The sequence below is a fragment of the Equus quagga genome, chromosome 2 (assembly GCF_021613505.1).
Source record: "Equus quagga isolate Etosha38 chromosome 2, UCLA_HA_Equagga_1.0, whole genome shotgun sequence".
NCBI classification, from domain to species: domain Eukaryota; kingdom Metazoa; phylum Chordata; class Mammalia; order Perissodactyla; family Equidae; genus Equus; species Equus quagga.
This window is the reverse complement of record NC_060268.1, coordinates 101888041-101915713: the sequence shown is the minus strand read 5'-3', so window position 1 is coordinate 101915713 and position 27673 is coordinate 101888041. Positions and strand designations below refer to the sequence as shown.

General features: G+C 37.7%; 1 protein-coding gene across 3 annotated transcripts in view; it reads left to right on the top strand.

Moving 5' to 3' along the window:
* The window catches only part of WAPL (WAPL cohesin release factor), a 74495-nt gene that overhangs the window by 16546 nt on the left and 30276 nt on the right, over positions 1–27673 (top strand). For 2 of the 3 annotated variants that reach the window (XM_046652379.1, XM_046652377.1), the window contains exons 3-4: positions 7888–8931; positions 11005–11123. In XM_046652379.1, coding sequence (XP_046508335.1) covers positions 7888–8931; positions 11005–11123 — 1163 coding nt within the window. The remainder of the gene's footprint in view (positions 1–7887; positions 8932–11004; positions 11124–27673) is intronic. The other variant, XM_046652378.1, reaches the window with a different exon arrangement.

Below are 27673 nucleotides of genomic sequence, written 5' to 3'. Positions count from 1 at the left end.
CCAGACGTATTTCATTTATAATTCTTTAACAGATAGGGACTCCAAAGAAGATAACTAGGGTACCATTGTTAGACTTAAAGGTACTTAATATATACCTTTGCCAGGTTTTACGTTTTAAACTTTTGAACAGACTGTTTATAGACAGTATACAATTGAAGAGCAGGAACAGCTTTCCCCTCATCTCCATTGCTGAGGGCAACCATAGCTGTACATAATGTAGACCTACCTCATTTTTTTAACAGCTGCATAGTGTTCAGATATGTGGCTGTGTGATAATGTAATTAGTTCTTTATTATGAAAGCAAAACCCAGGAAACAGTGTTGTAGTGATATGTGGCTGTGTGATAATGTAATTAGTTCTTTATTGATAGATGTTAGTATTGTTTATGAAAGCAAAACCCAGGAAACAGTGTTGTAGTGAATTTCCTTCTTAGTTATGTTAATGCATACTCGAGGAAAATTATTTGTAGAGTAAATATTTGTAAATCAAACTGCTTAAGGGGGCTGGCCCTGTGGCCGAGTGGTTAAGTTCACGCCCTTCACTTCGGCAGCACAGGGTTTTGCTGGTTCACGTCCTAGGCGTGGACTTGGCACCACTTGTCAGGCCACGCTGAGGCGGCATCTCACACGCTACAACTAGAAAGACCCGCAACTAAAAATACACAACTGTGTACCAGGGGGACTTCGGGGAGAAAAAGAAAAAGAAAATCTTTAAATAAAACTACTTACTTTGAGGGTAAGTCCATTTCTTTGACATGTACATTTTTAAAGATATTACCAAATTGCTCTCTGCAGTCCTGGCACTAAGATCTGCTCCTCCAGAAATGGAGTTTTATTTATTTTCATTGCTCTGCAGTATTTCTTTGTATAAACAGACCACTCTATTGATTATATTGTTAATGAATAATTAGGTTTCACTATTTTGGAGTGATGTTGCTGCGAGTATACTTATATTTTGTTAAACCATGTGGAATTGCTAATATTTGATTATTTTAAAAATGGAAGTTTCATGTGGTTTAGTTTAATATACTTTTGGTGAACGTATGCATACATTTCTGTTAGATGAGTACTTTGAAGTGGAATTGTTGGGTCATAGGATAAGTGTTATGTTTAGCTTTTATAGATAAGGCCAAAGTGGTTGGTCCAGTTTCCTCTCCCACCAGCTGAAGTGGTTTTACCTCCTCCATGATACTTGGCATTGTGAACTTTAACTCTTTTGGTGGTTGTGTAGTGATACCCAATTATGGTTTTACTTTGCATCTTCCTAATAACTAATGAATACAACCACCTTTTAATATATTTTATATGTTTATTAGATGTCCTTTCTTATGAAGTGACTGGTCAAGTCTCTCGATCACTCATTTTATATTGGGTATCTTTTCATTATTGAGTTGTAGGCGTTCTTTGTATAGTCCTAATACCCCCTACTCTGGTTTGTTTGGTAGTTCTCTTAAATACTGGTTTTTTTTCTCTCTTTTTTTTTTATAAGGAAGATTAGCCCTGAGCTAACTACTGCCTGTCCTCCTCTTTTTGCTGAGGAAGCCTGGCCCTGAGCTAACATCCGTGCCCATCTTCCTCTATTTTATATGTGGGATGCCTACCACAGCATGGTATGCCAAGTGGTGCCATGTCCGCACCCAGAATCCGGACCGGCGAACCCCAGGCCACCGAGAATCGGAATGTGCAAACTTAACTGCTGCGCCACCTGGCCGGCCCCATTATGGACAGATTTAGTTTTGATGAAATGAAATTTCTTTTCCTTTATGGTTAATGCTTTTTGTTTCTTCTTTAAGAATCCTTTCCTGCCTGAGGTCATAAAGCTAATACTGCTGTATACTAAAAACTTTACATTTTCTTCTTCATATTTAGGTCTCTAATTCATCTGGATTTGTAGGAAGTCTTATTTATTTATTTTTTTGTTAAGATTGGCAGCTGAGCTAACATCTGTTGCCAATCCTCTTTTTCTCTTCTTCCCAAAGTCCCCCCAGTACATAGTTGTATATTCTAGTTGTAGGTCCCTCTGGTTGTGGCATGTGGGATGCCGCCTCAGCATGGCTTGATGAGTGGTGCCATCTCCACCCCCAGGATCCGAACTGGCAAAACCCTGGGCCTCCGAAATGGAGTGTGCAAACTTAACTGCTCCGCCACAGGACCGGCCCCGTGTAGGAACTCTTTTTAAATTAAGAAACTTAAGATTTTTTTAAATAATATGAGTCGCAATTATATTTTTCACATTTTATTGTTTCTTTTGACTTAACATTTTTCTGATGCTGAAATTTTAGATTTTATGTAGATTAATACAGATTATGGGTTTTGTATCTGAGAAAGAACTTCCCCATTCCAGGGTAATATATTTCTTTTAATTCCCTTTTATTTTATAATATGTATCCAGTTTCATTTTCCATGTTTAACTCTTTGATTCGTCTAGCATATATTTTCACGTTTGAGGTAAAAAAACAACTTTATTTTTTCCCAGATGGTCCGGTACCCTTTATTGAATAGTCCATCTTTCCTGTAGAGATTTGAAACTCCATAATCGACATATACTGATTTCCTACTGTGTTTTTCTCCTTCTTTTGTCCTTTAAACCAATTAAAAAATATATTTTAGAGTGTTTGAAAACTTGCTAAAACTAGATACTCTCCCTGAGAAATGTGTGCACGTTTTTTTCATACAGTTTCACAAGATCTGCAGAATGCACGAAACCCATTCATAGTGATTGGACTTTGCCTCCCGCTTTGAAATACTTCAAAGAGTTTACTTCACTCATGGAAACCTTAAATCATCCCACCTGTTTATTTTTCTTTGTAAAGCTGTGTACAGTTGTGCATTGCTTAATGGTAGGGATAAGTTCTGAGAAATGCATTACTAAGCGATTCTGTCATTGTGCGGACATCATAGAGTATACCTACACAAACCTAGATGGTGTAGTCTACTGCACACTTGGGTTTATATGGTCCTAATCCTGTGGGACTGCTGTCATATATGCAGCCCGTGGTTGACCGAAACCTTGTTATGGGGCACATGACTGTATACTCATATTATTGCAAATAACTGATAGGTTTGTGTCTTTATTTTTAAGGGAACCATCTATTTCTTTCAAAATTAAGAATCTTTAAGGGAATTATAGGCATTAATTAATGTTTTATGTGAGATTGCTTACTGTTTTTTAGGGAAGCAGAATGGAGCCTAGAGACGTAGTAGGACTTGCTGAGTTTTTGCGCATCTAGTTATTGGCTTAGCTATGTGTTCCAACTCTGTGCTTGTCACACTCCAAATTCCATGTAGCCGTCTTCATTAAGATAAATTCCATCCCTTATATGTTACCCAGTACAGAAGCTTGAGTAGCTAGAGGTGCTAAAGTCTAGTGATGTTAAAAGGCATGTAGTAAGTATTTGATTGCAGATGGTGCTAGGCTAAGTGTTGTACTGAGAACTTTCTACACATCCGGTGTTTACCCTCTAGCATGAGGAGGAACAGTAGGCCTTCGAGTGTGGTTTTGGATTCCTTACTAAAAGATTATTAAAAATATATCCTGTATTATGGCAAATTGTAATAGCTGTGATAATTTACATTTATGTGATGCTCTGTAACTGCAAAATATCCTTAAGTATATTATCTTCTTTTATCTGTTCAGCCTGTCCTTGAGACAGATTTTACTAGTTTATTTTTTCAGGTGAAGAAATTGCTTTTCTTTTTTTACCCCCTTTAGAAACAGCAACTTTATTTTTTTATTTTTTCAGGTATACATCATTATATTTTGATTTCTGTGTAGATTACATCATATTCACCACCCAAAGACTACTAACCATCATCATCATACACATGTGCACAGTCACCCCTTTCTCCCCCTCCCACCCTCTTCCCCTCTGGTAACCAGCGGTCTAATCTCTGTACCTATGTGTTTATTTGTTGTTTTTATCTTCTATTTATGAATGAGAGCGTGTGGTATTTGGCTTTGTCCGTCTGATTTATTTCAATTAGTGTAATACCCTCAAGGTCCATCCATGTTGTTGCAAATGGCAAGATTTCATCTGTTTTTATAGCTGAGTAGTCGTCCATTCTGTATATATACCACATCATTTTTATCCGTTCGTCCCTTGAGGTTGTTTCCAAGTCTTGGCTATTGTGAATAATGCTGCAGTGAACATAGGGACACATAAATCTTTATGGATTCATGTTCTTTGGATAAATACCCAGCAATGAAATAGCTGGATCATATGGTAGTTCTCTTCTTAATATTTTGAGAAGTCTCCTTACTGTTTTCCTTAGTGGTTGCACCAGTTTGCATTCCCACCAGCAGTGTGCGAGTCCCCTTTTCTCCACACCCTCTCCAACACTTATTTCTTGTCTTCTTAATTATAGCCATTCTGATGGGCATGAGGTGATATCTCATTGTAGTTTTGATTTGCATTTCCCTAATTAGTGATGTTGAACATCTTTTCATGTACCTGTTGGCCATCTGTATATCTTTTTTTGGAAATCGTTCAGATCTTTTGCCCGTTTTTTTAATTGGGTTATTTGTTTATTTGTGGTTGAAATGTATGAGTTCTTTGTATATTTTGGATATTAACCCCGTATCAGATAGGTAGTTTGCAAATATCTTCTCCCAATTTTTAGATTGTCTTTTCATTTTGTTGATGGTTTCCTTTGCTGTGCAGAAGCTTTTTAGTTTGATGTAGTCCCATTTGTTTATTTTTTCTTTTGTAACCTTTGCCTGATGAGACGTGGTATTTCAAAATATGCTACTAAGACTGATGTCGAAGAGCATACTGCCTATTTTCTTCTGGAAGTTTATGGTTTCAGGTCTTAGATTCAAGTCTAATCCATTTTGAGTTAATTTTTGTGGATGATGTAAGATGATGGTCTACTTTCATTCTTTTGTGTGTGGCTGTCCAATTTTCCCAGTACCATTGACTGAAGAGACTTTCCTTTCTCTGTTGTATATTCTTTGTTCCCTTGTTGAAAATTAGCTGTCCATAGATGTGTGGGTTTATTTCTGGGCTCTCGATTCTGTTCCATCTGTGTGTCCGTTTTTGTGCCAGTGCCGTGCTCTTTAATTACTATAGCTTTGTAGTATATTTTGAAATCAGGGAGTGTGATACCTCCAGCTTTGTTTGTTTTTCTCAGGATTCCTTTGGCTATTCAGGGTCCTTTGTTGTTCCATATAAATTTTAGGATTCTTTGTTCTATTTCTGTAAAAAGTGTCGCTGGAACTTTGATAGGGATTGCGTTGAATCTGTAGGTTGCTTTAGGAACTCTGTTAATTCTTCCGATTCAAGAGCAGGGAATATCTTTCCACTTTTTTGTGTTGTCTTCAATCTCTTTCGACAATGTTTTATAGTTTTCAGTGTACAGGTCTTTCACCTCTTTGGTTAAATTTATTCCTAGGTGTTTTATTCCTTTTGTTGTGATTGTAAATGGGATTGTGTTCTTAATTTCTCTTTCTGCTACTTCATTTTTAGTGTATAGAAACACAACTGATTTTTGTATGTTGATTTTTATATCCTGCAACTTGAAACTTCTTAAGGCCTCATTTTAGCTAGTAAGTGGCAGAGCTAGCACTCATTTATTTATCCCCTAAACTGTTAGCTAGAAATACATTTCTCTTTATATAGTCAGTTTAGATTAAAGGAGAGTAATGCTTAGCCTCTCTGTAAGAAAATAACTCATTTTTATTTACTTTTTTTCCTCTTTATATGCTTGATGTTTTGCGATGTTAAGTGGGTTTATCTGACAGGGAAGCTGGTTGGTTGAGGGAGGAGGGCAGTTGAAAGTCTTTGCTGTTCTGCGTTTTAGGGTAAGACAGCCTTACTCTCTTCTGAAGGTACAGTTAGGCTTGTTTGTTGGAGAGCTGAGTGATGAAGGACTGTGGAAAGCACTGTAGACATGAGAATGCCGTGGAGGAGAACTGGGACAGCCTTTCTCATGCAGAACTCTTTGTTGATTAGATTGGCTTCATCTGTGTAACGGGTCTCAGCAGTTTAAAGAAATAAATGTGCGTCAGTAATTCAGCTGTAGGATTATTTATGCCATAGAAATGAATAAATGAGTAGATTATACTTGCTGATATGACTTAGCTATATAACTTTCAATGAGAATACTTTTTTCTGTAGGGCTCTTTATTACTCTTTGCACCCAAAACAAATTTACAGGAAAGGTTACAATGAGGTTAGGCTTATCATATGAAAGGCAACCTGTTTATGAGAATAGTAACTGTTAAAACACAACCTCTGCTTTCTCTGATTTTAGGGAAAATGAGAATAATAAGTCAAACTTGAAGTAGGAATTTTAAGAAACATGGATAATAAAGTTTATTGTTCACAGAAACTTTTTTTTTAGTCAGAAGGATGTTTATTATGTAAAACAGTTAGAAACACCCTAAGTAAATTTTGTGACATTAAGACAATGGAATGGTGTATAATTATAAAAATGCTGTAGTGTGACATTTAATGACCTCTAGCCCTTTGTGTAGCTGACTGTACTAAGCATTTCCTTCGGCGTTTGTTTAGGGAATAATCCTTCAGGAACTGTGAAGTAGTCTAGGTCAGTGGCTTCCCTTTCAAGCAGAGGAGAACATTGAGGCCCTCAGCAGAACTCCCAAAGCTCAGGTCTTGCCTGAGCTCTGAAGAGCTAGTTTACCCAGAACAACACAAGCCTCCAGACTCAGCTACCAGTGCGCTTTTCACTTGTTAGAAAAGCAGTTGTATTATCTCTCCAGGTCTGGTTTTAGACTTGGCTTTCCTTCTACCCTTTTTAAGGTATCAGACTTCAGAGTCAGCTTTTAATTAGTTTTTTAGTATCTTATGCTTAATGATTGGTGTTTGTGAGATTATGAAAACTGTAGTTCCTTGCCTTCAGCTGGGAAATATCCAAGAATAAAACAGATAGAGCTATAAATTAGATGCCTTCTAAAGGTAAGTACATATAATCTTAAGTTAAATTATATTTAAACTCATTGGGTAGTATTAAAAATTAAAAAGTGAATTCATGCAAAGCATCCCTTTGTCTGTATTTGATGGTTTGCTATTTGAGAGCTATAAATGGCTTTTCTTAAATGTAGGTGCACTTTTTTAAAAAAGTAATTTCATTGCCTGGCATAAACATTTTATCATTGTTTTTCTACCAATAAATGCTGGAAGAATTAATACCAATTTGAATCATATTTTCACCTGTCACTTAGAAAGGAACAAAAAATGTTTCTGATGAGAAAAATTAAAAACAACAAAAATGAATTCCCCAAGTACAAAATGAATAGGCAGTTTAAGTTTTTCTACTGGCTGATACGCATAAATAGCCACTTAACTTAGGTACCAGAGCCACTGTTAAAAAAAAAATCCTTCAAGTTAATATGGCTTTTAGGATTAGAAGAAAGAATGGAAAGCAGAAATAGCTGAAGAAACTTGACCCTGGGACAGGTTTCTAGACAGAGCTGGCATACCTCATGGGCAACCCTACCCCAGAGAAATACAGACACTGCTGGAATGTTTTCAGTTATTGTGTTATACTGTCTAGATTCTACTAAGTAATTTTTAATTTAAGCATTTTTATTTGAAAAACCCGTAATACCTCAAAGAAGGTTTGCCTGAGTCATTTACATGTCATTCTGAATTGATCCAGTTCCTTAACGCTGCTGAAATCTCTTGAATTTAGGCCTTGGATGCCTAGGGGAGAGGTCACTAGCAGACATGAGAGCTGTATTCTAAGAAGGTGGAAACGGAAATGTCAAATATGTAAACGTTAATTTCATCATAACTTAAAATTATTGCAATTACTTTAAGATTGAGTGGTTCTATATGATTTGTTAGCCAGATATCCCTGTTACTTGTTAAATTTTATATTGATGTCACTCATGTTTTTATCTTTTGACTTATTTTAACTTTTATAGATAAAGTGGAGAATTTTAGTGAAGAATATGAAAAGAACAGTCACCATATTTACAAAAATGCTGAAGACAGTACTAAGAAACCCAATGCAGAAACTATAGTGGCTTCTGGATACAAAGCTGATGAAATCAAGGAAACAAATGATACTTGGAACTCCCAACTTGGAAAAAGATCAGAATCTCCATCAGAAATGTCTCCGATGAAGGGATCTGTAAGAACTGGTTTGTATGAATGGGATAATGATTTCGAAGATAGCAGATCAGAAGATTGTATTTTAAGTGTGGATAGTGATCCTCTTTTGGAGATGAAGGATGAAGATTTTAAAAATCGGTTGGAAAATTTAAATGAAGCCATTGAGGAAGACATCGTGCAAAGTGTTCTTAGGCCAACCAACTGTAGGACGTACTGTAGGGCCAATAAAGCAAAATCCTCGCCAGGAGCATCCAATTTTGATAAGCTAATGGACGGCACCAGTCAGGCCTTAGCCAAAGCAAACAGTGAATCAAGTAAAGATGGCCTGAATCAGGCAAAAAAAGGCAGTGCTAGTTGTGGGACCAGTTTTAGAGGGACGGTTGGACGGACTAGAGATTACACTGTTTTACATCCATCTTGCTTGTCAGTTTGTAATGTTACCATACAGGATACTATGGAACGCAGCATGGATGAGTTCACTGCATCAACTCCTGCAGATTTGGGAGAAGCTGGCCGTCTAAGAAAAAAGGCAGATATTGCAACTGCTAAGACCACTACTAGATTTCGACCTAGTAATACTAAATCCAAAAAGGATGTTAAACTTGAATTTTTTGGTTTTGAAGATCATGATGAGACAGGAGGTGATGAAGGAGGTTCTGGGAGTTCTAATTACAAAATTAAGTATTTTGGCTTTGATGATCTCAGTGAAAGTGAAGATGATGAAGATGACGACTGCCAAGTGGAAAGAAAGACAAGCAAAAAAAGAACTAAAACAGCTCCATCACCCTCCTTGCAGCCTCCTCCGGAAAGCAATGATAATTCCCAGGACAGTCAGTCTAGTACTAATAATGCAGGTAAGATTTAAAAAAATTTCTGTAGGTAAATGCTTCTCAGGCTTACGTCAGTTTAGTTTCCTCCTAGATACTCAATTTTAACTTATGTTTAATTGTAATAGAAGTACTGTTTAGAACCACAGATTACCTTATCCCAAAGTACAGCATTTTAAATGTTAATAATCAATTCCCACATTCTAAGGAGCCAACCGGTAGATTGAGAAATCTTTTCCTGTTTATGTTTTAGTTGTACCTTTAGCACCTGAGAGTCGTAAAGTGTGTATATGTGTACAGAGATACCAGACACCTTGATGTTTCAACTTTGAAAATTCAAGTGCAGTGGGCACAAGGATATATTTTGGACATTTAGAACTATACAGATAATAGATGGTTGTAATAAGGGAAATATTCTCAAGACGTCTTAAGTTTAAAGTTAAAATTGTCTTAATCTTAAGAATCATCCTTTTAAGTTGATTTAATAAAATTGAAAAGTACCAGTTAAGTATTTTTTCACTCTTAACAGGGAAAATTTGTCTTTTAAGATAGTGGGAGCAGTAATGAGTAGAGGTCCTCACCCTCCACTGTGAGAGACAGACAAAAGAAGTAGGTTAGCATCGCTCTAATTAAGTCATTACCTGACAAGGGCTTTGTGAAGTGGTTGACTGTTGAGTGTGGAAGCCTCTGGGCTACAGGGGCTGTGTTTGTTTATATTTAGCCAAATACAGGTTTCTGTACTGGTTTACTTGTTAAATAAAACTTTTGTCCTCTTAGGGTCATAGAAGAAGTGCCGTTATGGTGAATTAGAATCCTAATAGTATTCCTACATATAGATTTTTCTCTATAGAGTAGAGAAAAGTCATACAAGTAGAGAAAAGTAGAGTATAAGTCATGCTTGAGACTACCTACCATTTTGCTTTATTTGGCCTAAACATAGTTTTGCTAGATTAGAATCACTTTTATCTTCAAAACTAGAATTACACAGGAGTAGGCCCTAAGGGTTCAGCCCTTGCTCCAGACTGCAAAAAAATAGATAAATAAAATAAGGGTATTGTCGGAATTCATCCAGTGTTGTCTTGACTCCCTGGGAGAACTGAAGTTTGCAGCAGCCTTGCTGGTCACTTGAGATCTGCCTGGGCAAGTAGCTTTCCAGTTGCTTTCTCAGGAGGAGGGAAGGAAGGAAGCATGTGGAGAACCTGTGCTCCTGCCCTGCTGCATCTTCTTTTACTGAGCTCTCCTGCTGACCTTGAGAGCAGAGAGCAGAGCACGTTATCCTAATCTGCAGGTGAAAATTTGTGGCTGAAATTGACATCTTGGGGCAATATAACTTGTTAAAGTCTAATATGTGAAATCATTAGGCTCCCTTTCAAAAGCTTCAAATTGATAACTAAATAAAATTTAAAAATTAGAGACCATTTGATTGATATATCTAAAGGTGGAATTTGAGTCTTCATATAATGTATGAAAAAGCAAACATTTTTAAGGGTTGGTTAGAGAAGAGTCTTCTTTTTTTTTGTTGTTTAGGCTAAACATTTATAACCATTTGAGAATTAATCTAATCCTTTGGTTAGTTTTGTGTGAAGACCCACAAATCACTGAACTGTGTTGGATGAGGTCATTTTATTTATTTTGCCAAGAGTAGCTATCCTCTTTTTGATTTTTTAAAATGTGGTCTTTGTGTATGTAAGCAGGCATTCTTTGTAGGCCAACATGATTCAGTGTACTTAAATTCAAGAAAAATACGTAGATACCACCTGATATTGTGTGTGTGTGTGTGTGTGTTTAGACCATACCAGTGTCAGTGTCCTTAGATATTCGGCAGTTATTTTGGAAGAGAATTGATTTTGCCATTTACACAAAATAAAACTGGAGCACATACACAGCTAGTTGCTTCTCAGTTTCTTAGAGTTGGGCATAAGCAGGGGGTGAGAATGGCAGAATGAGAGTTAATTATCATTGGGAGTATTTTGTCAACTATGTGGTACTTTCATTTATTCCTTTATTCTTTTCTCTGTACACTATGCCCTAATCTTCTTAGGTTGTTTGGTAGATAATTTGAAATATTAGGAAGCTAGCTGGTTTTGATTACCATTTCAGAAAACTTGGATTTTACAGAGGACTTGCCTGGTGTGCCTGAAAGTGTGAAGAAGCCTCCAAATAAACAAGGAGATAAATCAAAGGAAAATACCAGAAAGATTTTTAGTGGCCCCAAAAGGGTAAGTAAAGCATTATCAGTGATTTGTGTTATTTATTCATTATTAGAGGGCTCAACTCTTAATTTTTGTATTTGAAAATGACTAACATCATGACGATTAAAGTTTGTCTTTCAAAGCATGTATGTAAGTCATTTTTTAAGACATTGTAACCATTTTTTTGTGGGGGGGGGGGCGGCGGGGTTAGGGAGCTAGCTCTGTGGCATAGTGGGTTAAGTTCAGTGTACTCTGCTTTGGCGGCCCAGGTTCACGGGTTTGGATCCTAGGTACAGATCTACAATTTGTCAGCCATGCTGTGGCAGCGACCCACATATGAAGTAGAGGAAGACTGACGTGAATGTTAGCTCAGGGTCAATCTTTCTCAAGCAAAAAAAAGAGGAAGATTGGAAACAGATGTTAGCTCAGGGCTAATCTTCCTCAGCAAAACAGAACATTGTAACCATTTTTTTTGAAGTGTGGTAAAATATACACAGTCACAGTATTTAGTGTTACACAAGTGTACAATTCAGTGACATTAAATACATTCACGATGTTGTGTAACCATCACCATTATCTATACCCAAAACGTTTTCATCTCCAACAAAAACTCTACCCATTAAACAATGACTCCTCCTTTGTCCCTGCCCTGCTCCCTGCCCCTAGTAAACACTATTCTCTTTTCTGTCTCTATGAATTTGCCTATTGTAAGTACCTTATATAAGTGGAATCATACAATATTTGTCTATGTTTCACTTATTTCACTAAGCATAATGTCAGGGTCCATCCATGTTCTAGCATATATCAAAATTTCATCCTTTTGGGGCCAACCCTGTGGCGTAGTGGTTAAGTTCGTGCACTCTGCTTTGGCAGCCTGGGATTTGCAGATTCCGAGCCCAGGCGTGGACCTAACACCACTCATCAAGCCATGCTGTGGTGGCATCGCACATAAAGTAGAGGAAGATTGGCACAGATGATTGCATCTTGCTTACCACTGACAGTCTAGTCTTTATGTATCACCATGCACATGTGCCCCTTTACCCATTTCGTTCATCCCCTCACCCCCTTCCCCTCTGGTAAATACTAATGTGTTCTCTTTATCCATGTGTTTATCTTCCACATATGAGTGAAGTCATATGGTGTTTGTTTTTCTCTCTCTGGCTTATTTCGTTTAACATAGTACCCCCGAGGTCTATCCATGTTGTTGCAAATGGGGCAATTTTGTCTTTTTTAATGGCTGACTAGTATTCCATTTTATATATATACCACATCTTTTTTATCCATTCATCAGTTGATGGGTACTTGGGATTTTTTTTTTTTTTTAAAGATTTTATTTTTTCCTTTTTCTCCCCAAAGCCCCCCGGTACATAGTTGTGTATTCTTCGTTGTGGGTTCTTCTAGTGGTGGCATGTGGGACGCTGCCTCAGCGTGGTCTGATGAGCAGTGCCATGTCCACGCCCAGGATTCGAACTAATGAAACACTGGGCCGCCTGCAGCGGAGCGCGCGAACTTAACCACTCGGCCACGGGGCCAGCCCCGTACTTGGGATTTTTTTGCTTAATAAAAAAATGGATTCTCATATCCCCTGCATCTAATGTATTTCATTATGTTGTTTTGGTTGAAATATTTAAAGAAAATCTAGGCTCACACAGATATATAGCTATATTTTAACTAGTCTTTTCAGGTAATTGTGAACATTCTTCTTTGATACTACACCAGAACTTAACAAATGGGAGTTTCTTAAAGATTTTTTGCAACTTGGAATCTAAAAGCATGCCAATGAATGAAACTTTCATACTGTTATATTAAAATCTTTTAGTCTGTTTTGCACTTATAATGGATCTTTTATACATGCATGCTTTGTAATCTCATTCATTGGTCATTTGGAAAATGCTGGTTATACTGATTTATACACATCTTTCTAATGATGTCACGTCTCATTATATGGTATCAAAAAATCACGTTAATATCACTGCTAAACTCATCAGAAAAGTCTTTATGTATGGGGAAGCTATCAAGTTCCCAGTGGTAGATAAAAGTTCTCCAAAATTTTAGTTTTTGCTTAAAAATTGAAGTTTTTTCATTGGCAGAAAATGCTTCAAGGAAAAGGACTGACAGTGGCAGGCTCACTTTGTTCATTTTTGAGAAAATGTCTGGCCCAAGCCTGTATAATGATAGTTTGTCAGTCAGCCTTTCAAGTAAAGAGTGGTGTTCCACAAAAAGTGTGCCTGGTTCAGCTCACAGCTTGAGCGGTGATGGTTTTCTGTTTGATACAACCACCATACTTAGTATGCAAGTAGAAGTATTTTTGTGGACTTGTTTTGTCACACAGAATATTAGTGCATTTAAGGGTTGCAATTTAACACAATAATTTTTACACTTTGATTAAGGGCTTTTCTTTATGTGAAACTGGTGTTGTATTTTTTAACTGTCAAGTATGTGGCAGTGAAGAACGTGACTACTTAGACAGTCCTGAGCTTCTGCGTTGATTCAGGCTGAGGCACCAACAGCTTTACCCACCCTTGCCTTTGCACCATCTGTGCAAATGGCAGCACAGTGAAAAAGGCAAATGGCATAATATTATTGTGAACGTGGCGGGCTTTCTAGACACCCTGAAAGAGTTTTGTGGGTCCACGGACCACACTTTAGGAACTGCTGATTTATAGCATTCTATATTATTTTCCTCCCTCTCAGGTTTTTATTATGAAAAAGTTAAAATATACAGAAAATGCAAAAGAGCAGTACAACGAATACCCTTATCTCTCTAACTAGATTGATTCCCTGTTAACATTTTGACATAATTGCACACATGGTCCCCTCCCTGTCCTACCCCCATTATATTTAATTTTTTTCTGTCTTATTTGTAAGTAAGTTGTAAGGTTGTAGATAGTATACATATCTTATGAAAAAGGACAATCTCATACCTAAGTTTGGTTATATGATTATAGTACTTAGGAAAATTAGTAATTTGATGTAATCTGATATCTAGCCCATATTAACTTTTCTCCGTCTCCAAAATGTCTTTTAATGCTTTTTTTTCCACTAGACCATAATCAGTTATTAGATCTCTTTAGTCTTGAACAGTCTCCTGGTCTTTTAAAAATTCCCCATGGCACTGGTTGGTTTTATTTTTGAGACAGGTGTTTGTCTTGTAGAATGTTCCACATTCATAATTTATCGGAGTGTTTTCTGATGGTGTCACTTAGGTTGTTACTCCACTATATTGAAGTAGAATAGTGTCATAGAACCCTGGAAGTTATGTCTGTAAGCTTGATTAGGTTCAGGTTAAACATATTTCGGCAAGAATACTTCAAAGTGATATTGTGTGTATTGCTTCATATCAGAAACTACATAACACCTGGTCATTCTGCTGTTAATATTGTTTGACCACCTAGTGAAGGTTGAGATCACCAGCTCTCTCCAAAACAAAGGCACATTTTTCCTAAATTGGTAAGTAAGCTTCCAGGTGCTACTCTGGCCCCATGTGGATATCCTGTTCCCCATTATTATTTCAGCTCATCATTTTAGCATCCATCGTTGACCTTTGCCTGCATCATCTATTACCCTGACAATTGCAGAATTGTGAGTTTTCTAATTGCCATTTCTTCTACATTTAATAATTGGAATTCTGTAAAGAGGAATTTCCCCCTGCCTGCTCCCTCACTTCTTGATCTCACTCTTCTGTTACCCAATAATTTTTACTTGTTATATGTATTTACAATAGATTTGACCAGTGTGAACCATTTCAAGCTATCTCTTGTGTCCTTTTGATATAACCCCATCATTTTTGAGTACTTCCCTTGCTTTCTGTACAAGATGATCCAGACTCATCTTGTACTTTACCTCTTTCAGTCATGGAATCCTCCGTTTATCCAAGGATCCTTGGGTCCTTTTGTGGGAATTAGTACTTAGAAACCCAGATCTGAGTGCTGGGTTTATTCATTGCTTCTAGGCTCTTTCATTGGACAGAGTTATGAAATATGTTGAAAAATAAGCAGTGAGTTCATGTGGATAGTTTTATTTCAAATTTACCATTACAGAATTTTGTATCTAGCTTAACTTGCTTTATCCTACAGCACACATTACTTTTAAAAGTATAATACCCATATCACTATGAACAGTAAATTCACCGAGTAAAATTTAAGATTTCTTTCCAGTTCTTTTTGTGTTTAGATTATTTCACTAAGGATGAAGTCATAGTAATGTGTTTGAAAGTTCTGAAATAGCTTTATCTGGTTTGCTTATGTAACTCAATATTCATTTGAGTTTATTTGTACTTATTTCTGTTGAGTTTTTTTAACTTAGTTTTCAACTTAATATTGGAGTCATTTCTCTGCTGTTAACATGGCTTAGAAGGCAGCAGTGTGCATGTACTTGACCCAATTATTAAGGAATCTCTCTGGCCTGAAGTAAATCAGGTCATGCAGCCTAGCAGGCAGAAGGCCTATTTACTGTTGATGGATAGTGTCAGGAAAACCAAGAAAATTATTGTCATTTATAAAACCAAAAGAGCTATGAGATTGAACTTACTTGAAAGATATAGTATGGGTAAAGCCCTGCCTTGAAACAATGGTCCTAACGTTTTACTCTCTGAAGAACTTAAGTAAATGTTTTAATTTCCTTTTTAACCTCCTATTAAAATATTTGCCAAAACCCTTTTTATTTTAAGTGGAATTGTGTCAGAATTTCTGCACTTAGATATTACTGCTATTTAGTGGATCAGTAAGCTTCAAAAATGAACTTTGGATCCTAAGTGTTATAGTACTTTAATAAAAAGTAATAAAACATGCTTTAGATCCCATGGAAGTATGTATCCTTATGAAAATATCGAGGTATTTAGAAGCCTGCTTCAGGAAGAGAGCAACGAGAAGTTAAGCAGTATAAAATCCCCAGCTCTCACTGTAAGAAATAGGTCATCCATTTGCCTTCAAGACACTAAAAGACTCCTTAAGAGTTGTTAAAAAGGAGAGAACCACTGAGAAACAGAAATAAGGGAAGTTTTACCTACTGAGTTTTGATGAGTGTAAAGGAATAGAGGAAATAAATGTGATCAAAGTTTTAAGCATTTAGTTAAATGGCATGTATAAATTGATATAGTGGAAATGATAGATTTGTTTTATATATAAGAAATTAGGATTCATGTTTGCTGTGCAAAAATAAGATAAGCTCAGTTCTCCAAGGAATTTTTATGTAGGTTATCCCCCAAATCTCCAGAGAAAAAAAGGGGTGGGAGTGGCCAGGTAGGTGGTTATAGGAACGTTTTTAGGAGTTGTTTCAGTTCCCCGCTGTGATAGAAACATCCTCATGCAGCTGATAGGCCAGTGGAAGTATCTGGGTCTTCTCTAATCTGATTAGATTTAAAGACTCCAGTGACCTCATTTCCAAGGGGTGCAGAGGTGTCCATGGCTTGTAGTGGCAAGAGCTTCCCTCCCTACCTCTCAGGCGTTCTTAACTTCAACACTGTTGATGTTTTGGACTGACCAAAGCCTTTCTTGTGGAGGGTGAGCCTATACGTTGGAGGATATTTAGCAACATTCCTGGCCTCTACCCACTAGATGCTAGTAGTGCTCCCCCCGCCTCTAAGTGTTTCAACCAAAAATGTCTTCAGACATTGCTAAATGTCCTGTAGGGGTCAAAATGGGGCACCCCCCTCCTACTAGGGTGTACACATGTATGTGGTGTGTATGTTACTTGAGAGTTAGTTGCATGCTTGATAATCATTACTCCTAAATACCTTAGTTTGTACTTTATAAACACCAGAGCACTTTCCTGTGTAGCTGCAGGATACTCATCGAAACCAGAAAGTCAATAACACTGCTACAATAATACAGTCTAATCTACAGATCCCATTCAAATTTCATCAGTTTTCTCAACAATGGCCTTTATTGCAAAACAAATTTACCACATCTCCCAAACAAGGAGCCCATAATTCAGTCCAGAGTCATGTGTTGTGTTTATCACAAGTCCCTGCCCTCCTTCAGTCTGGAACAACTGTGTCTTTCCTGGTCTTTGCATGGCTTTGACATCTTTGAAGAGTTAAGATGAGTTATTTTTAGAATGTCCTTCAATTTGTATTTGTCTGATATTTCCATGTGATTAGATTTAGGTTATATGTATTTGGCGGAAATAGCACAGAAGAGATGCCGTATTCTCTCTGCATCCTGTCAGGTGGCACCCAATGTCAGTTTGTGCCATTACTATTGATATTCACTGATCCTTTGTTGTCTGTCAGGTTCCTCACCGTTCTTTCTTTTTTTTGCGCAAGATTAGCCCTGAGCTAACATCTGCTGCCAATCCTCCTCTTTTTGCTGAGGAAGACTGGCCCTGAGCTAACATCCATGCCCATCCTCCTCTATTTTATATGTGGGACGCCAGCCACAGCATGGCTTGCTAAGCATTGGGTAGGTCCACGCCTGGGATCTGAACTGGTAAGCCCTGAGCTGCTGAAGCAGAGCCCACAAACTTAACTGATGCACCACCAGTTGGGCCCCTCCTCACCTTTCTTTTTGTTTTTGTTTTTTTTTTTTGATTTATTTTATTTTTTAAAGATTGACACCTCAGCTGTTGCCAATCTTCTTCTCTTTTGTTTTCTCCCCAAATCCCCGCCAGTGCATAGTTGTATATTTTAGTTGTGGGTCCTTCTAGTTGTGGTATGTGGGACTCCACCTCAGCATGGCCTAATGAGTGGTGCCATGTCCGTGCCCAGGATCGAACCAGTGAAACCCTGGGCTGCAGAAGCGGAGTGTGCGAACCTAACCATTTGGCCATGGGGCTGGCCCCTCACCTTTGTTTATCAGACTTTCACCTGCCAGTTTTGGCATTGATTCTTGCCTAAATCAGTTTTTACTATGATGTTTGTTGAATGTTTTTTCCTGATTATATCATTCCTTCTGCAGTTATTAGTAGTTGGCCTTCTACTGTAAGGTAGATTTATTTCCACCCTACATGTGTATAAGAATATATGTATTTATATATAGATTCATTATATAATATATACATTATATATTCATTTGTATATTTATTCCTTTATGTTGATAAGAACATGGATTCTTGTTTTATTCAATCATTTGTTACTGTTATTTAAATGATAGTACTGTTATTTTTTCAATACTCAGATTTTCTTAAATTTATCCTGTGGGTGTTTCTTCAAACTGGCTTTTGACGTGTCTCACCATTTTGCATTTTCTTATTTACTGACAACACTGAGATGTTCAAGATTCGTCATACACATCCCTAGCCCTAGAATCAGGCATTTCTCCAGGGACCCCTGTTTTCTTGTAGTGGAGAAGAGTATATAGAAATAAGGATTTGGTCACTAGATACTGTCTTTTCTTCTGGGGTGTCATTGTTTTTAGACTTTGTTTGAGTTGACAGAGCTAGGAAACATGGAAATAATGTGCACAAACTCTCTCACACAGACATACTTATTTTGTTAGCTTGGATATTTAGAACCCTGAGTTCACACTGGTACCTCCAATTCTAGTTGAACACCATGTGTTTTATTCTAATAGCCTTCTCATTTTACATATTTCACTTCACTTCTCAGACAGTGAGAAATCAGCTTCCCTTTATCCTCAGCGCATCTACGTGTTTGCTCAATCCTCATGAATATAACCAATTTCCTGACCACACAGGCCGTCTCCTCAGCTTGAGTGCCACTAGCCAAGAGGTTCCTCTTCCCGCCTCCCTGTATTAGAAAACTTGAACTGTTTAAGCATGCCAGTTGTGAGAATTTTCCCCAGCTTCTCACCAGGGATCTAGAGAAGGGTTGTTCATAGCAGGATTGAGGGCTGGCTGGGGGAACACGTGCAGGAGAAAGCAGGTGGAGGAAGGTGAGGAAAACTTCTGGTGGGAACATAGCTGACGTGGTTACTCGGAGAAGTTGTTGCTTGCTGGGGAGGGAAGTACAGATGGGGTTTGAGGGATTCGGTTGGAATATAGCTGGATTAAAGTACCTCTTGTTTGTGTGTGTAACGGTTTTATTGATCATTTGGCAATTGTAATGCTTTGTTTTTAATGCCATTCCATTTCTGATTGCTGGCTCCAGTTTCCCTGCATTCCATCATCTGCTGTTGTCATATACGTGCTGATAAACTTAGAGTGTTTCTTCTGCCTGCCCTGCTTTTGAGTTTTCTAGCTTTCTATTCACCTGCTGCCTGACTGCCCTCTTCGTCAGATGTTATCTTTTGCCTGACTCTCAAAGGAACGTTCTGGACTTTATTTTTTTCTTTCCTTCTGTCTTTCAATATAACACTGGATAGTGGGCTTCTGGGCAGTTGAATTAAAATTTGATTATCAGTGTAAATCATGTTTATATATTTAGTTGTATTAGAGAGTTAAAAGTGCATAAATCTCCAGTTTTAAAGTTAAATATAGCTTTATAGTTTTATAAACTCAATTTTTGTTTCATAAAATGAGTTTATATAAGTTGTCAACTTAAAATCTTAACAATTGAAGAGATTTTAAAGGACAAGTAGTCCCACCTCCCACCCAAGAACAGATGTTCCTTTACAGTATCCTTGTCTAGCAATTAGAACTCTGTTCTGAAGCAGCTTATTTTTCTGTCAAATTGTTTTACTCATGGTTACCTTTGTTCTGTGCCTGGGATCCAGTCATCAAGATAGCAGTGTGAGATTTGCTATATTCTCACGGACTAGAAATCTGAGACATAGATGGATGTGAAGCCTGAAAAAAAAGAGACTGCCCATTGGTTTGCTGGTGAGGGATACTGGCCAAAGTGTGAAAGTAAAAACACTGCTACCCATTTAGAACTCCTAGGTTGGGGATGTAAAGAGTTGTTGAAGCTGAGCATGTTCTGGCTAAGCCTGGGTATGGAAGAGGGTCAGTTTTAGTTGCCTTTTCTTTGTTGTTTTCATTCAGCATATACTACATGCCTTTCACTGTGCTAGGTGTTATGGATACAGAAAGGAGTAAGATAAGGCTGTCTGGTGAAGTGGAATGTTCTTTCCCCATGGAAACTTTTGAGTAGTCTTATTGTGTTTGTTCAAAAGCAGAAGTATCTGTCTTGCTTTTATATAGATAGTATTTAACTTAAATATTAAACCAGGTACTTAAATCATTGATCTGTACTACATAAAGACTTAGGAAAATGCAAGCTATTTTCTCTGTGATCTAATCCTTGTGTTGTTTTCCTGTAATATTTTATTCTGTCAGGATTTTAATAAGAAATAGAAGTACTATTAATCTTTTTATTTTAAGTGACTTTAAAGTTTGAAAGGTTCAAAATGTTTCACTTTAACATATTTCCCAGAAAATTAAGTTTGAAATGAGAAAATGTAGCCATAGGTTAATCAAGAGCCTGAGAACTTTGACATACATTTGACACTTAGTGAAAGAGTGTGTGTGTGTATTAGGATGTTTGTAGTTTATAGAATTTGTTTTTCGAGCTGGTAATATATTTTATTTAGAGTTCATTGGGATTCAGACATCCGGAAACCTCTGCTGGACTTTCTTTTCTGGATGCTCTGATGGCTTCATGCCAGTGCTGAGCACAGATTAACACGTAAGATGTGTAACGCTGGGAGTGTTCGAGGATGGTAACCTTTTTTTTTTCACCTTTATATTCTCAGTGTCTTGAGATATAGAAGGAGTTCACAAATGTTTATTTTTGGGATTCTTGGAAGTATCTTTCAGCCAAGAGTCCTCATTTAGCACTAAGTGTTTGAGGTTTTTTTTAATAGATATTTGAAAATTGGTAAATTTACCAAATTTGGTAAAATTTCAACAAATATTCTTCAAGTATTTTTTGTCTCTCTATCCCCCTTTGGGGCTTCCAGTAACACTTGTCCTACTCAGTAGGCCTAAAATCAACAAGTAAAACCTGTAGTCTGACAAAATCAGGCTTAGTGACTTATTGTAATAAAGGTTACTGCACACCAGAGGAACCACGGGGCATCTACCAAGGAAAAGTTTTTATAGGATTGGCCCTCAGCTAACATCTGTGCTAATTCTCCTCTCTCTGCTTGAGGAAGATCGTCCCTGAGCTAACATCTGTGCCAATCTTTGTTTTCTATGTGGGTCACTGCACAGCATGGCCGCTGACAAGTGGTATAGGTCTGTGCCCAGGAACCAACCCCAGGCCGCTGAAGCGGAGTGCACCAAACTTAACCCCTAGGCCCGAGGGCTGGCCCCCAAGGTTTTTGTAGGATTTTGAGGGAACTGGGGACTTTTGGTGAAATTTAAATGAAACAGTGTTTGAGAGGCTCAGAGTGAAGCAGTGCTTTCTGTGAAGGGATCAATATCAGGTCTGGGCTGCGGGTGGTCCCAGGGCTCCTCTCTACTTAGAAACTGAAGTTGAAGTAGTTGTGGAATGTTGTGTCCAGAAACCCATTATTTGAAGCTCTGCATCTCTCCAAAGTGACTTAGATCCTCCAAGCAAGAGTGGGATGTTTTAATCTTACTGATAGGATTTCAAACAGTAAAGTTTCTGTTAGTTTATGGTTTTAGTAAACAGAATTTCACTGTAAAAAAGCAGTAGAGGTAAAGAAGTCAGAGAAGACTGTCTTTGTAACACTTTACAGCTGTAGCATGTCCTTTGGAGCAACAGTGTTTCTTGTTAACTTTATAGCTGGTTTTATGTGTGTGTTATTCCAGCCCGATGAATGACAGGGCAGGTTTTTACAATCACAGTTAATTTTTACCTTCTCATACGTTTATTAGGCTGGATGAATTTGTCCCAGTGCACACTTACATTCTGTCTTTTAAAATTTTTTTCAGTCTTTTTTCTCTTAGTTTCATCTTAGTTTCTCTTGCTATATTTTCAAATTGTTCTGCAGTATCTAATCAGCTGTTAATCCAAACCATTATAATCTTCACCTCTGAAAGTTTAGGTTGGGTCTATTTTATATCTTTCTTGTCTATTTAACATATTCAGTGTTTGTTCTACCTTCTTAGATATGTGGAATATAGTTATAGTTGTTTTTAACGTCGTTGTCTACTAATTCTGGTGGTCTAGTGGTTAAGATTTGGTGCACTCACTCTGTGATCAGGATTTGTTTCCCAGTCAGGGAACCACACCACATGTAGGTTGTCATACTGTGGAGGCTGCGTGTTGCTGTGATGCTGAAAGCTATGCCACCAGTATTTCAAATATCAGCAGGATCACCTGTAATGGACAGGTTTCAACGGAGCTTCCAGACTAAGACTAGGAAGAAGGACCTGGCCACCCACTTCTGGAAAAAACTGGCCACGAAAACCCTATGAAAACTTGCAGAGCATTGACTGACATAGCTCTGGAAAATGAGAGGGTGGCACAAAAAAGACCGAGTAGGGTTCAGTTCTGCTGTGCACAAGGTCACAAGGAGTCAAAATCAACTCTGTGGCACTAGCAACTGTTAACTCTATCATCTGTATTGTTTCTGGATCTGTCTCTCTGGATTGATTTTTCTCATTATGGATCGTATTTTCCTGCTTCTTTGTATGGCTGATAATTTTTGATTGGATGCTAGTCATTTCGACTTCTACTTTGTTGGGTGCTGGATATTTCCCTATAAGTTTTGGCTAATTCTAAGATTATATGTTTATATTTTAGTTATATTTGATCCTTACACGGTCTTTACATTTTAGGTGAGAGAGCAGCCTTTAGGGTTCAGCCCTTCTTCCTCCAAAATCTATCACCTGATTGCCCTTAATTACAAGGTTTTCCACTGTGGCTGGTGGGAACATAAACTTTTTCCAGCCCTGGGAGGAACAGTCTAGGGATTGCTTCTTCTGTTCTCTTTGGAGAAGTCCTTTCCCTTGCCTCAGCTGCTATCTTTCTTTGTTTTACTATGATTATCTTTATTTTTAAAAATGGGAGTTATTGTGGAGAGAGAAATTATACTTGCACCTTTGTAGATAGTAAATTCTAGTCCTATGAATTGTCCTTAAAGTTTTGTTATATACCTGTAAGCTGGACTGGATCCTAATTCTTGTAGTTTCATTAAATGTCTGGCTGCGATACTCCAGACTGACGTTTATAATTTTACTGCCCTTGGAATCTTAAAAGGAACTATACGAGATCCTCCTTACTACCAGATGGTAGCCAGACTTCAGGGACTCAAGTCTTGAGTACACATCTCACAGCTAGAGGAGGCTCCACCTGATACCCGGTCCTGAACAAACCCTGGAGACTTCCTATCACACTGACAGGCAGGGAAGCATCAGCTCCTTTCCTAACACGTTAGCTCGTCAGTACCCACCTACGTATTTGAGGGGACCTTCTGTAGATCTCCAGAGTTCTTTGTGCAGTGCTCTCTGGCATTGTGCTCTACAAATTCTAGCTACTTCGTCTCCCTGGACTCCCAGTTCCCTCTCCACTAGGAGAGACTGCTACTGGTTGGACTCTGAATTCCCCCTCCCTGTGCCATTGCCTGGAAGCTCAGGCAGTTGTAGGGCTTACCTCATTTGTTTTTCCTCCTCAGGGATCATTGTGCTTTGCTACCCAATGTCCAGTGTCTGAAAACTGTTTCATTGATTTTGTTCAGGTTGTTAGGTTCAGGTGGAAAGGTAAATTTGGTCCCTGTTACTTCACCTTGTCCAGAAATGGAAACCCTAGATTTGTATGTTGTTATGATAATTACTATGTTCTCTACCTTTGTACTCTAGAAAATGATTTTTTTTTCACGAGAACGTAAGAATATAATGATTACCTCCAAAACTAATGATCCATTTTTGTTTCCTTCTCTTTTGGTTTTTTTCTCTTCTCTTCTAGCCTTACTTTTGACCTGACTTGATCTGGAATTCCATATTAAATTGAAATACAGTTGTATCTACTCATGTTTAGTTGTGATTTATAGGCTGCCTGTGTAAAAACCATTTGAGAAAGTGTACAGATATAAATTTGGTAGAACCAGGTTGAAAATAAATGAAGAAATTGTGTTAAGAAAAGGTAAGAAATAGAATACGATAAAGCCAAAATTCAAGCCTTTTTGTTTTGATAGATTTCCTAAGGACCTACCACACATATGACTTTGAGCTTTTTAGAAGCCAGGGCAGAGAAGGTTGTCGGTGGCTCCTTTGCTTTTTAGGAAGGACTGTTAAAAATAGAAAACTTACTGGGGCTGGCCCCGTGGCCAGTGGTTAAGTTCGCACGCTCCGCTGCAGGCGGCCCAGTGTTTCGTTGGTTCGAATCCTGGGCGCGGACATGGCACTGCTCATCAAACCACGCTGAGGCAGTGTCCCACATGCCACAACTAGAAGGACCCACAACGAAGAATATACAACTATGTACTGGGGAGCTTTGGGGAGAAAAAGGAAAAAAATAAAATCTTTAAAAAAAAAAAAAAAAAGAAAACTTACTACCCTTGGGCCAAGTATGTGTTATGTTTTAATCTTTTTCTATGCCTCAACCGAGGAAGTATTGCTATTAAGCTTTCATTTGTTATTGGTGGGTTATTTAATTTTAGAATATAAATGAAGGATATCTTTATCCCTTCCCACTTTGTAGGATTGCCTGTATTAAAGTCATAGTCATCTTTTTATTATTTTTTGATTTCTTACTTTCTGTTACACTTGTCTGCATTTGATATAGTTGCTTCATGGAAATTAAAATACTGACTGAGAAAATGGTAAATGGTTTATAATTTTTCTGTATTACAAGTTTTCTGAATTTAAATTTTTAAAAATATATTCTTTTAAAGATTTTATTTTTTTCCTTTTTCTCCCCAAAGCCCCCCAGTACATAGTTGTATATTCTTCGTTGTGGGTCCTTCTAGTTGTGGCATGTGGGACACTGCCTCAGCGTGGTTTGATGAGCAGTGCTATGTCCGCGCCCAGGATTCGAACCAACGAAACACTGGGCCGCCTGCAGCGGAGCGTGCGAACTTAACCACTCGGCCACGGGGCCAGCCCCTAAAAATATTTTTTATTTGGAATTAATTTAAATTTTTCCAAAAAGTTTTTATTTGGAAATAATTTCAGAATTACAGAAGAGTTGCAAAAATAAAATAGTACAAAAATGCTCCTTACCCTGAGTATCTTAACATTTGCTTTTTCGTTTGTTTTTTTCTCTCTCTGTATTTGTGTAAATGTACACACTTATTTTTTTCTGAATATTTAAGGGTAAGATATATATATCACACCCCTTTCTCTAAATGTAGTGTGTATTTCCTAGTCAATTACATGTCCACATCACAATAATCAACTTCAGTCAATTTAACATTGTTCCAGTATTTTTACCTAATTACTGTTGTGTCCATTTTGTCAGTTGACATCATAATACCGTTTGTTGCATTTTCTGCTCTCTGGTACAGGATCCAGTCTTGGGTGAGGTATTTCATTTAGCTGTTATATCTGTTTATTCTCCTTTAACCTGGAACATTTCCATAGTCTTTCTTTGTCTTTTATGACATTGACACGTCTGAGACCTTTAAGAAAAGCTTCTCATTCTGGTTTAGTCTGAAATTTCCTCACGGTTAGATTCAGGTTGTTCATTGTAAGCCTGGATACTATGTAAGTGATTATGTATTCTTGTCTGCATATACCATATCTGGAGGATGTTAGTTATGATCACACAGTCAAGGGGTTGTCTTTCCTTTGCTGTATAACTGTTTTTTTCCCTTGCAACTAAAAAGCAGTCTTTGAAGAGATACTTTAAGAATATTCAAATACCCCATTCTTCATGAGAATATAGTCTTAGATTTAGTATACATCATAATTTTTTCTTGATCCAGTGTTTACTATGCTGGTTGCAAAAGAAGCATGTTCCATCTCATGCTTCCTCTATGTTCACCAGTCAGTTCTCAACACTCTGCTGTATCCATGGGCCTGCCTTTTCATTTATTTATTTATTTTTCTGTGATCAGTATGGATTCATGAATCCTTGGTGGTTGGTTTTTTTTAATGGTTCATAATTCATTACTTATTTTGGAGCTAAATTTGTCTTGATTTGGCTAGTGGAGCCTCTTGAAGCTGGTTCTTGTGTCCCTGTGACATGCTGTCATCTCTGAGCACTTTCTTACTTTCTGGCACAACAGTGTTCCAGGTTCACCTTGTACCTGCTGTGCTCTAGCCCTGGAAATCAGGCCATTCTCTGAGGAGTCCTCGGTTCCTTTGGTGTGAAATGGTGTTAGGAGACCAAAATCTGGCACTAGATATGCTTATTGCTTCTTGGCCCTTTTAGCGGATGGTGATAGGAAACATGCATATACGTTCACTTATTTTCACATATCCCTATAGGTTCCTGCATATGCACATATGTCTTCTAGAAATCACTATCTCCATAGTAATCCAGTCCTGCAGGATTCTTTCTCCCCTTCTCTCTTAACCCTGACTCCCAGCAACATCAATACATTTACTCAAACCTATAATACATCTGAAATAGTTACAGAGTTGCTTTGTCCATTCTACTATAATAGATAAATCTACTAATTTGTTCAGGATTTGTTTGTAGTCCTGCATTTGCCTCACCCTACCCTGCCCCCACTTGAGGGTATTAAGTCAAATGCTGTGTTCGTAAATTATTTAGATTAGTTCTATCTGCCTGCCTCTTGGTCTGTCTTTGTCTTCCTTCCCTTCAGTGTGTTTGCTATTCACTCGAATTATGAGTAGGTTTATTTGTTCTGCTTTGCTTTCAGTTTTAGGGTTTTTTCCTTTCCATTCTTAATTTATTTTTTGAATATGTACGACATTAACATGCTTCCAAAAGTTAAAACTATACAAAAAGGTAAGTTCATGAAGGATCACTTCACTGAGGTGTCTTCCAGCCCATCACCAGCCCTTGTAGGGCACTGGCTTCATTATTCTCTGCTTTAGCCTTTCTGTGTTTCTTTTTATAAAATGAGCACAAATTTCCTTATTTCCCCGCTTACGTGCTGTTTTGCACTTTGCTCTTTTTTATTCAGTAATAACTCTTGGAAATCACTCTGAGTTCATAGAGATCTTCCTCAGGGTATATATATTTATAGTTCTTTTAAAAAGTTGGGTTTAGATTGTATTTTTTCCTTAATTTTTTTCTTCCTCCATTCATGTTGTTTATATCGTGTAAGTTGGTTGTTTTTATTTTTTAAAGACTTTATTTTTCCTTTTTCTGCCCAAAGCCCCCCCCCCCCCCCGGTACATAGTTGTCTATTTTTAGTTGTAAATCCTTCTAGTTGTGCCATGTGGGATGCCGCCTCAGCATCGCCTGGTGCGCGGTGCCATGTCCGCGCCCAGGATCCAAACTGGTGAAACCCTAGGCTGCTGCAGCAGAATGCGCGAACTTAACCAGTCGGCCATGGGACCGGCCCCCAAATCTTTTCTTTTTAAGGTTATGTGTCTAGGTTTTGTATATATACAAATCCAGTGTTGACAAAATTTTTGTATATTCAGTACATCCCTGTCATTATTTGGTCCTAATTTCAGTTAAAGATTGTTCAAAGGTTGTTGTCTTAGGATTTGATTCAGCTGCTGTAAATGAAATCCCAAATTAGTTTTTAAATAAGTAGCCTATTTTCTCTGGCTTACCAGTCCTTGGCTGTTTATCCTTGACTATTTTCAAGTTGCTATATTGTCAGGGAGCAGCTTTCTCTGTGGTGGTGTTTGACCATCTCTAGAGTATTGAAGAATATAGAAGGAATGGGAAGAGGGGCAGTGAACCA